The following is a 12,025-nucleotide window of genomic DNA, read 5'->3' on the forward strand; positions in this document are numbered from 1 at the left end:
GTATGTTTTCAAGGACAAATAAATACATGTGGTTTCCATGCAGCCAGATTAGTGTTGGTTATGGGTTCAATAGCACAAGAGCTGGACATAATTATTATTTAAATCTCATTTTCTGCACACTCTTCCTGAAAACCTGTTTGCTCGCAGAGGCAGTTCCTGGGTAAGGACATCAGACTGAATGGTAACAACGGCTTTTGCTCACAACCTTTGCAAGTAGATCTGTATTTCAATGCAAATATATCTTCCAAGAAAAAGCCAATGTTTCTAGGCTCTATATATCTAAAACACTCACTATCCAGTCCTTCTCAAAATTATATGTAGTGCATCTATTCAGAGTTACAGCCTGTTCTGGCCCCAAAAGTGAACACGTGTGTATGCACACCTTCAGGTAACCTGTTGACCTATGGTGACCCCATGAATTTATGGGGGGGGGGGGTTAGGCAAGAAAAACTCTGAGGTGGTTTTGGGATTAAATGCTCTTCTGAATTAAATGCTGTTTGGGAAGGAATGATACATATTGTCAGCAAATATATTCACTGACAAAATATCTAGATGATCCAAAATTACCAAAGTAATTGTATGCAACCTGCTCTAAACACTCTGAGATGCAATATGAATACTATAATATTGTTTGTTTATATTGTATTGTATTGTATTGTATTATTGATTACTGCAGAAAGGATACCACACACCTAGAGATAATGGAGATCTCCTCAGTATGGAGATCTCTTCAGTAAAGGAATAGATAATAGAGATTTAATTTAGCATAGATGGATAAATTGACCACTCTATTGAGGGAGAAATCAGTGGGTGAATTTGTAAAAGAAGGGGAACCTTTCCTACAATTTATACATGAAAGAAGAAAAAATATTATGCTTGTTGGTTTTTAGATTTGATCTGTGAGCTGATGGTTTACTCTTCCAAATGTACATATGATATTTGAGTAATTTAGGTTTAAAGGCACCTAGGTACTACATTAACACCAATGTTAAGAAAGCAGGAAATCAAGTATATGCCTAATGTTCTTTAATGTGAATATTGTGCGTGTTTATTGTGGAATTTGTTTGGAGGGAATGTATTTGGTTGCATCTGCACTGCAGAAATAAAGCAGTTTGACACTGCTTTAACAATGGCTCTATGTGCTGTAATCCTGGAATTTGGTGTTTGTTATGGCGTTAGAGTGCTCTGACAGAGAAGGCTAAATATATCCCAGAACTATAAATCCCAGAATTCCATAGCATTGAGCCATGGCAGTTAAAGCGATGTCAAACTGCATTTTTATTTTTGTAATACAGATTGGAACTTTTGTGTTATATATGTGTATCTTGATTGGGATGCTTGTTATTATTAGTATATCAACATTTTTAAAAATATTGTTATTAAATATTAACACTGCTGCAATGCATGACAGTAAAGACATATGTCTTCACACCATTCATTGCTAGTTTTTTCCTGCAGAATGTCACAATGCTAGCAGAGTAGATAGCTTTTTAAAAAGGGATTTACTGAGGACAGGTCTGTCACAGCCCATAAAAGCTAAAATGGGAATATCTTTCTTTAAAAGGAATATACTACTTCTTATCAGATGATGCAAATGAACAATCACAGACTGTGTACTGCTTGCAAGCTGTTTACAGGACATCTGCTTCATAGACAAACTTTTGGCTCTGCTAAGCAAGGAAAGTCTTATGATTTCCAGAACAGTGAAATTGGTCCTTGACATGCAGATATTTTTAAAACAACTGTGAAGAGCCATAAAAGCTGGAGGCAGACAAGAGACAACAAGGTTCCTGATCCAACTAATTGACAAGGATACTCCATACTGAAGTCTATTGGAAATACAGAAATGTGCAATCACACTTTGCCCAATAGATTATGTGTTTCTTGGTGGCAACAGGGGTTGAGCCAGGCATCTCTTTATTGGCTTCCTTGCTCTTCCTGCCTTGCTTTCCTAATATTCTCAAATTTCACCTCACTACCTCTCACACACCTCTCCCCTGTGGCTGCTGGTGTTTCTCATGTCACTGAGACAGAGAATCTGCTCTGGGTTTTAGCACATGCTTTAAAGGATTTACCCAAGGTGGTGGACCTACAGTATTTTAGACACAGGGTTCAGCACCATGGATAGTTCCTTTACAATCTGGAGTAACTCTGGAGTCCCCACTAGAGCATAAAAACCCAGAGTGAACTTGGCAAGTTAAACTCTCTCAGCCTCAGAGGATGGCAATGACAACCCCCCTTTGAAGAAACTTGCCAAGAAAACCCTATGGTAAGTTCGCCTTAGGGTCACCCTAAGTAAAAAATGACTTGGGGACACATGACAACAACAACAACAAAATCCTGGAATAGACTCACTTACTCTCCCTCATTTCACACATGAAAACCACAACATATAAGGCCAAGCAACATCATAGTGTGGTCAAGATGGCAAAAGTTATTAACGAAGAACACACAATAGGATTGGTTGAAGCAGCTGACTTTTATCTGAGCCAACAGACAAAATTCCTTTCCATCTTCTCCCTTCTTTGGACTTTAGGAGGCAATTGCCTGCATCCTGTAAATAAATGGATATTAAATCCATGACTATCCCACAAGAGCAGGATTGTTTTCGCACGATGTCACCATTATCCTGGCATTATCCTGTGAATATAGCAGCAAAATCACTCCACTTTTCATCCATGCGACGTTGTCTGAAAACAATCACAATCTTGCAGGATATTCACAGGATTTAATGGTCATTTATTCACAGGATGCAGGTGCTTGCCATGTGATAAAGTCCTTTGCTGATTTAATTGCAGAAAAAAGCAGGAGAAGAGAGAAACTGGGACAATTTAAAAGCAACTGAAAAAGTGGGATGACAGCAGATTAAATCAGTACTGACTCTTCCAAATTGGGAAAGTTGGAGGTATAGGCTCACGGCAATACTGATGCATGAGTGCCACGAAATCCTAATATCTCCCTCCCTCCCTTCCTGTCATATAGCCATTGGTAGCAGACCCCATCTTTTATTTCTCCCAGACACCTATCACTGTAATAAAACTCCTTTTCACTGAAGACAAGTTAACCATCAACAAACAGTAGATTCCATATCAGCTAACAATGGCCAACTGTTTGTTGCTGACTTGGAAAGTTCCTTTTAAGAACAATGCATATAACAACATGTTAAAGCCATCTGTAACTGAGCAGTGGTAGAACGGTGCACTAGAGAACAGCGCATCATCTCACCACTGCTTACCTATAGAGGCTTATTTAAGCATTCATCTTAAAAAGAACTTTTAATTTTGCATCCACTCTGCCAATCTCTGGAGCAGCCTGCCCAAGAACTTAAGAAAACAGCTAGGCAGGTAGATGCTGTTTTGCAGTATAATAGGGCCCAGTTCCATGTCTCAAAGTCATACTAGGGCCTCCTCAATATAGGAATTCCTCTGCCTGAGGTGAAGAACAAAGGGCTCTAGGAGTCCTAATAGACCACAAGTTGATCATGTGTCAGAAGTGTGATGCAGCGGCTAAAAAGGCCAATGCAGTTATAGGCTGCATCAATACAAGTATAGAGTCTAGATCAAGGGAATCAGTATGTAAAGAGATCTTGTAGCACCTCAAGATCTCTCTACATACTGATTCCACAGACTAACATGGCTATATCTTTCAATTCTAGATCAAGGGAAGTAATAGTGCCACTCTATTCTGCTTGAGTCAAGCATCACCTGGAATACTGCATCCAGTTCTGGCACAACAATTAAAAATGGACATTGACAAGCTGGAGCGTGCCCTGAGGAGGGCAACCAAAATGGTGAAGGGTCTGGAAATCATGCCTTATGAGGAGAGACTTAGGGAGCTGGTTATGTTTAGCCTGAGAAGGGATGGTTAAGAAGTTTTATGATGGCCCTGTTTAAGTATCTGAAGGAGTGTCATATTGAGGATGGAGCAAACTTGTTTTCTGCTGCTTCAGAGAATAGGACACGGAACAGCTGAAGTACAAGAAAAGAGATTCCACCTAAACATTAGGAGGAACTTCCTGACAGTAAGAGCTGTTCAACAGTGGAATACACTTCCTCAGAGTGTGGTGAAGTCTCCTTCTTTGGAAGTCTTTAAACAGAGGCTAGATGGCCATCTGTCAGGGGATGCTTTGTGAGTTCCTGTATGGCAGGGGGTTGGACTGGATGAGCCTTGTGGGATCTTCCAACTCTATGATTTTATGATTCTATGATTCTGCACCAACAATGGTATCTTTTGTTCACCACTGTAACTGATGGCAGCAGGGGCTGCAGAGATGGTCACTAGAGGCACACAGCTCTGCCTTTCAACATTGTGCTGCAAACCCCTCTCTACCCAGCGTCTACCACCTGGTGTAACCACCTCATTCTGCCCAATGCAGGACCAGCCCTCAGTCAATGTGACCAAAAAACCACCCAGAAACGTAATATGCTTCTTTGTATAATGCTTTCAATGGTTCAAATAACTAGCTAAATCCTATTCTTGGAACCATCATGTAAGGAAGGTACAGGAATCAGGAGGTCCTCCAATTGTTCGACTGCAACTCCTAATATTCCTCACCACTGCGTATCTGAAAGCTCCAAGGACTTGCAGTCCACCAGCAACTGGAGAGCTGCATGATTCCTACCCCTGATATAAGGTAAGTTAATATTACTATACTCCATATTGTATGGGGTAATAGCGTATCTAATGAGTTAACAGCAAGAGTGGGGATCTAACTTGGCACATCTAGATTCACAGCTCAAGTCATTTGTTCATTATGTTCAGTGCATAGGTCTTGCCCCAGAAGTGGCCACCCAGACATCATCATCTTACTCCAAGTCATCATTCAACCTACACTATAGTTCACAAGCAGAGCACAGCTAGCCACACTGACCATCAGTATGACTCCAAAACTAAACAACTCATTTCCAAAATATGGAGACTGTTTTCTCTCCCAAGAATGCCTCCTCCCCAAAATCCTCAGATACAAGAATCATTCACTGGCAATTTATGTGTGCAAATCAAACATAAATGCTGTCCCATGGACTTGGTACACACATTATCAAGCAGACATTAATCAGACAGAGAAATCGAACTATGGGTATGTGCAAAGTCGTACTCTAGGCTCATCAAAGCAGTCGGCCCAATACATTTGATCATAGCAATTCATCGCTTGCAATACATTCAATCACAGCAGTTCATCACTTCTCTGAAGCCCCACTGAAGTCTAAGGAGAGAGGTGAACAGTCCTTGTGTACCTTTCAAATCAGGCAGCAGCAGTTTGATTTCCTGTCCAGTTAAGACACAGTCACAGACTTTAGTCGCATTAGATGCAGTAGGGCTGAATCTGCAGAAATCCAATTTCCACTAAGTTGCTGGAAGCGCTATTAAAGTGTCACTAAAGGACCGGCGCATACACACCTCTCTTGCTGTGTCCCAGCCTCAAAGACATGCTCCACTGAAAGGGACAGACCCTCTCAAGAGTAGGCAGCATATTTTGAGGAGAGGCTACATCAGCTTTAACCCAGGAGCAGAACTCAAGCGATTTGCGGAGGATGCCAACAATGTCCACCTGTCGCAGCTTTAAAGACTTTCCCTACTTTACTAGAAATTTGTCGTTTCTATTGACTTCAATGGCAGTAAAACCTTCATCAGTCTGTAGACTTGGGGTTTATGATTTGACTCCTGAGCTAAGGACCTGCATACATTGCCTATGAACCACCAGACAGATAAAAAGGAGAAGGATCCATTTTATTGTTTGTGGGACTGATCCAGGCGCATAGACTACAATAAATGGCTCTACTGAATTCTCTAGGACTGTATGTAACAATTGGAACTTGATTTGTATGATTTGCAAATACCATATACACACTCACTCATGTATATATACTACCACTATCTTATCTCTGGATTCTGTGGAGCATCTCATGGATCAGTGGTCCTCTCCCACCGCACTCTTAGCAAAAGCCAATGTTGGGAATCCAGTCCCACTGAACTCAGTGGGCTTTGCTTTACTTTACTTTCCTCCCAATACAATGGACACAAAATCACAGCCTCCCAGAAGGCTAAGCATTTTGTTGCTGCTGCTGCCTTCATTCAAGTCATTTCTGACTTATGGCAACCCTAAGGGGAAAGGTATCATGGGGTTTTCTTGGCAAAATTTGCTTAGAAGGGGTTTGCGTTCCTCTGAGGCCGAGAGAGTGTGACTTGCCCAAGGGCACACAATGGGTTTCCATGGCTGCGGTGGGATTCGAACCCTGGTCCCCAGAATGATAGTCTGATGCTCAAACCACTACACCACACTTTCTCTCAATATACATTTAGTGGGCAGCATTCTTAACTCTTTGTCTGACTCTTTGCTATGGAATTCTGGGAGTTGGAGTTCCATAGCAAAGAGTCAGACAAAGAGTTAAAGCGAGACCAAACCGGGTTATATCTCTGCAGTGTGGATGCAGCAACATACATATATAAGTGTCAATGCCCTTTTGGAACAACCCTTTCCGGACCCAATGTAGGACGCGTCCGGGAAAAGGAGGACGCAGCAGTGGGTCTCGAGGGCTACTTACGCGTCCGGCGCAGGGCTGTAGAAGTCGAGGGAGTATCCGAAGTAGCTGCCCTCCGGCCCCGTATAAAGGGCCACTTTGTCCCGGTCCAGGTTGAAGGCGCGGAGGAACGGGGCCAGGAGCAGCAGCAGAGGCAGGAGCCCCAGCCCCCGCCAGCGACGCCGGCGCCGGGCCCCCATCCTCCGAGTCCCGCAGCCCAGCAGCACCAGCAGTACCAGCACCAGCAGCAGCAGCAGCAGCCCTCTGCAGCCAGCAGCCAGGAGGAGAGCCCCGACTGCCAGCTCTCCCTCCAGCAGCGGAGGAGGAGGGAGGATGCTTCAGCAGGCGCCCCCTGCTGGCCTTCGCGGAGGAGGAAAGGGCAGCAGCAGCAAAAGGAGGAGGAGGAGGAGGAGGAGTCCAGGGAGGAAAGGGCTGCAGCTGCTATCATCGCCACCTCTAACATCATCATCAATCAGCAGCACCCCACTGTCACTTTCATCACCATCACCATCCCACCCTTCTCATCATCCCCACCACCATCATTATGATCACCCCATCATCATCACCACCCCACTATCGCTTTCATTACCACCACCACCATTATCACTATCCCACCCCCCTCACCACCCCCACCATCACCATCCCATTATCCACCATCTCCCCTCCACCACCATTATCATCACCCCATCACCATCACCACTCTCATCACCACCATCTCCACCATCGCCTTCATCACCACCACCTCACCATCATCACCATCACCGCCATCTGTTTTAATGTTGTAATTTAATTCCATTTTCATTGTCAATTTTGTTAGCTTTTAATTGTATTGTTTTTAGACTGTAAGCTGCGTTGAGTCTCAGTTTGGGGGGGAATAGCAGGGGACAAATCATCACCATTACCATCATCATCATCATCACCACCACCACCACCACCTTTCCCCCAAATTCAAACATATCCATGTTAATCTGGAAAACCACTATGAAAAAGGCCCTTGTAGCAGCTTTGAGACTAACTGAAAGAGAGAAGCTGGGAGCATGAGCTTTCCTAGACCTGAGCCTATTATTCCTCATGCTCCCAGCTTCTTTCTTCCAATGGTTTGGAAGATCCTCACTTTAGCATTTAGTTATATTTTTGCTTTTCAGGATCTTGTCCATTTCCTGTCCATTTCTTTCTCAGCTGCTCTTCCCAATCCTCGCCTTCTTTTAATCTCTTGACTTCAGTCTCTGTCCTGATCCAAGGTATGGGAACTCTTTGACTATTTCAATTTTCTCATTAACTAGGATTAATTCGTCTAAATCTTCCATTGTCATTCCATGGCATACAGCCATTAAAAAACACATTTAAAAATCTGCAAAATACAAAAGTTAAAAGGTAAAAAGTTAAATCAGAAAAAATTAAAACCAGGTTAAAACATTTATTAAAATCCACACACTCACTAAAATCCACAATAAGCAATATCCAGCTCATTGTGTAAGATGGGGCTTTACAGCATATCTTGTCAAATGTCACATTTAGAATAGAAAAGTCTTTGCTTATCTGGGAAAAGAAAGGAGGGAGAGAGCCAGTCTAACTTTTCTGGCGGGGCAGCCACTGAAAAGGCCCTGTTCTGCCTTTACCTGTAGGACACCGTACGTCTTTAGACTGTGTTCCATGGGATAGTGTGAAAGGGCAGCAAAATGGCTAATATCCTTTGTCATCAGTATAGTGTGACCTCTACATTCACTGGAGTTAGGGGCACAGGATCCCCATGAAAGTGGGGGGAAATGCAAATAAAAGAACACTACTTTGGTTATCTGAAAGAACACCTCTCTAGGAATTTCTAGACTTTCTAGCACAATGCTATGGTCAACATCTGCCAGATATTGACCATAGAATCACACTGGAGGACCTACAAATGCCTACAGAAGTGTTTTCTTTAGGAATCTCTACATCCTTCAATGCGATTCTCTGGTTACCTTCCAGAAGAGTTGCACAGGAGGCCCTAGAGTGCCATTCTTGGAGAGAGAGGATATTAATCAAATCTGCAAATAATAATTCCCCAAATCGAAGCTGCAAATGTGAAGGGCCCACTGTACATTTGTTCTCTTAAGGGTTGGGGGAGGCAATGATGGATTTTTTTCTGGCTTGGTTGTTCAGATAACTTACCTGGTTCTGAGTTATAGAATGATAGAGCCGAAAGGAACCACAAGGGCCATCCAGTCCCCCACCATGACAACTAATGCACTCCTGAAAGATGCCCATTCGAACTCTGTTTAAAGATTTCCAAATGGAGAGTCCACCACCCTCTGAAGCAGTATATTGCTCAACATTGTATGTATCTGGAATAGGGTGAGTGAGGGACACCAACACTGTCTGTTCCTCTGTCTCAGGCAGCAAAAACGTTTGGGGGCTGCACTGGATCATACTCCACTGTCATTTGCCCTCTACAGTTTTGGAGTGTGGCCATGCTGACTGCAGAATTGTGGGAGTTGTAGTCTCCAAAAGAAAGTGTTTCAAGCTGTGCAATCTCCACCCACCCCAACAGATGCTCACAGAGTTGCCTCCAGTTCACAAAAGCTAGTTATGCCAACTTAATTTTTGTAATCTCTTAAAGTGCCGCAAGCCTGCTTTCTCTTACGCTTCTTCACGTAACAGCAGTTATTTCTTTTCATCTCTTGAAATACCCCAGGGCTCAAATTTAGGCCAAGCAGAATAAGGCAGCTGAGTTTCTTCCCTTCCTCCCAAATCTCTCTACTGTACATTCTTAAGGACTAGCTTCTCTTGTAGCTCTGACAAGGACAAAAACAAAAGCAATGAAAAGAGAAATCTTGAGGAATGAACTGTGAACATCCAGGGTAAAGGAGTTTGGGTTTTTTGATTTCCCTTTAAAGCCCGAAATATCAAAGGATGTGTATATTAGCAGCCCGAACTTGTGAGCTTCAGGAGGAATGACTTGGCTGCATCCAACAACTGTGAATGAGAGTGAATTTATTTCTAAGGTTAAGTAAGTTGCCCCTAAGCTGTCAGCACCAGCTTGCATTGGCTTCACTACATTTGACTTTTGAGAGCTTCCTATCAGCTATAGTGTGAAGTGATACATAATCATATACTGGGAACTTATCCATAGAAGGCTTTCCGATTCAAGATCAGAGAAGTATGGGCGCTCAAGGAAAATTTGAAAAGTTACTTTTTCTTTTTTAAAAAGCAATTTGTTACTTTCACTGTTGCAAGCCCCCCCCCCCCCCCCAAGTGCAATTATTTACAACTGCACTAAACCAGCCAACATGTTGAAATACAACCTGAAGAGCATCCCCATAGAATTTAAAGATAATGTGAAAAATAAATTTGCACAATTAAGTCTAATTGACCGGGAGCCAGATAAACTCTGGACTGAAGCCAGGGACATTGTCCGGGAGGAATGCAAAAAGACACTGTCTGTAGTCAAAAAGAAAATGCCTCAATGGATGACAGGTAAAATTGTTGAAGTAGTTAAGGACAGATCAAAAGCAAAAGGAAAAGGGAGAGAAATAGAGTCAGAACCCTGAATGCAACTGATTGGTGACTTATACTCAAGGATATAAAGTACTATAATAATAAGTGTCAAGAAATAGAAGGTGACAACAACAACAACAAAAAGGAAGAAAAAGAGACCTTTTCCACAAGATCAGAGAAATCAAAGGGAAATTTAAATTAAAACTGGGGGTTTTCACTGACCACAAGGGGAGAAAGCCATAGCCCAGTCTGTAAGAACTGAGCAGGGCTCTTGATGGTAGGAGGACATGGAGGTCTCCCATTCATGGAGTTGCCATAAGCTGAAGTCAAGTTGATGGCAGTTATCAACAACAGCTACAATGTTTTTTAAAAAACATTCTTTATATATATATTTTTGCAGGGTCACCAAGAGCTGGCAGAAGGCCTGGGCTAAGATTCATGATTGGACCCTCCTCCTTAAGTTCAGCAACAAACATTATAGCCACTCTCTGGGCTGTTGAGATACCAACATTGTTTTTTCTTTCAATGTATTGGCCGTAGGAGTCTGGTCCCTGGGGAATTTGTCCCCCAGTCCCCTCTCCTTAGTCCTGGTTTCCCATTTCTCAAAAGTAATGTAGTTACTTTAAAAAAAGATACAACATACTCCTCTCATCTGCCATATCATTCCCTGAACATCCACAAGACAGCATGAGGCCTGTGCATCATGTGATAGTCCTCATCCTCCTCAATTTAGTGAGGCCACTATTAAGCAACTAAAAAGTTACAGCAACTAGTAGTTCTCTGTATGTTGATTGGACTGCAACTCCCACCAGCCCTACCCAGAATAACCAGTGGTGAAGCATGTTGGGAGCTGCAGTCCAACAATACGTGGAGAGCTACATGCCAACAAATTCAAACAATATAGTATAAAATCACAAGAAAACAATAATAGGAGAACATGAAATCAATCCAGCAACAAAAGGTAAAAGTAATCAGATAATCAAATTAAGCTAAAATGAATGTAGCAGCAGATATAAAATAGTGTAAAATATAGAAGCACCTAAGTAAATCTGGGATGCTGTGGTTTTGACTTGGCACTGAAAAAAACCCCAATGTAGATGTTGACTCTCTCTGTGGAGGGCATGTCAAATAACTACCATAATGAAGCAAGGCCATATGGGGCAGATGTTCAAATGTTGGAGGACAGGCAAATCTCGGTGGATTGGAGTATTTTTCACCTCAGCACCTCTCCCAGAGGGATCCACCAGGATGCTCAAAGTTACCAAAAGTGATGTTACATCACTTCCAGTTTTATTTTTTGGCTGATTTAGTTTGGTTATTTGGGGTTTTTAAAGCTGTGTGAGAGGTCTTGGGAAGTCACACTGCTGCATTTTTTCAGTTCTGAGCCACAAGGTGTGTGTTTAGGGGGGTGTTTTTTTGGGGGGGGAACCACCCCAAAAGATCTGGGGGTTTTGAAGGACTTCAGAGTTCACCAACTGGGTCCACAGGCTGTATGCTGCCCGCAGACTGCACTTTCTCTATCACTGAAGTAAATGAATATAGGAAAAGAAATCGGGGGGGGGGGGGGAGGATGAAATCGATCACTTGTGAAACCCTTTGTACACTCTTGTTCGTGAAGTATGGCACTAAACCAAGAGAGTGCAATGCTGCCATCTGGCTAAGGCATTTGACTGATCACTTAGAGAGTGTGGAAACATCAATGCTTTGGGAAAGTACTTCCCAGAATCTCGTAGCCAGCAAGACCACTGGCCATATTGGTCTAGGAATCCTGGGAGCTATCGTTAAAAATAAAGTTTCTGAAATCTGCATTCCTTTCTTTGTTTTGTTTACTTTACCCTTTTCTCACTTTCCTATTTGGAAATAATATGTGGAAATAAAAATGTATTATTTTTCCTTCTATGGTACATCATGGCATCATCACCATCACCACTATTATTCTTAATAACAAAGCTCAACTTTTTTTTGGGGGGGTAACCTACAATTGTACTATTGCAGACACACATCAAGAACTCAAGAGAGGAAGGAAAGAACTA

General features: G+C 42.5%; 1 protein-coding gene across 1 annotated transcript in view; it reads right to left on the minus strand.

Annotated features, from left to right (window-relative positions):
* Nucleotides 1–6,718, minus strand: part of ITGA8 (integrin subunit alpha 8) — a 148,561-nt gene extending 141,843 nt beyond the window's left edge. The window contains exon 1 of the mRNA XM_089533306.1: nucleotides 6,543–6,718. Coding sequence (XP_089389432.1) covers nucleotides 6,543–6,718 — 176 coding nt within the window. The remainder of the gene's footprint in view (nucleotides 1–6,542) is intronic.
* Between the last annotated feature and the right edge of the window lie 5,307 nt (nucleotides 6,719–12,025).

This window comes from Sceloporus occidentalis, unplaced genomic scaffold (genome assembly GCF_023333645.1).
Source record: "Sceloporus occidentalis isolate IW3139 unplaced genomic scaffold, rSceOcc1.0.p SCAF_7, whole genome shotgun sequence".
Classification (NCBI taxonomy): domain Eukaryota; kingdom Metazoa; phylum Chordata; class Lepidosauria; order Squamata; family Phrynosomatidae; genus Sceloporus; species Sceloporus occidentalis.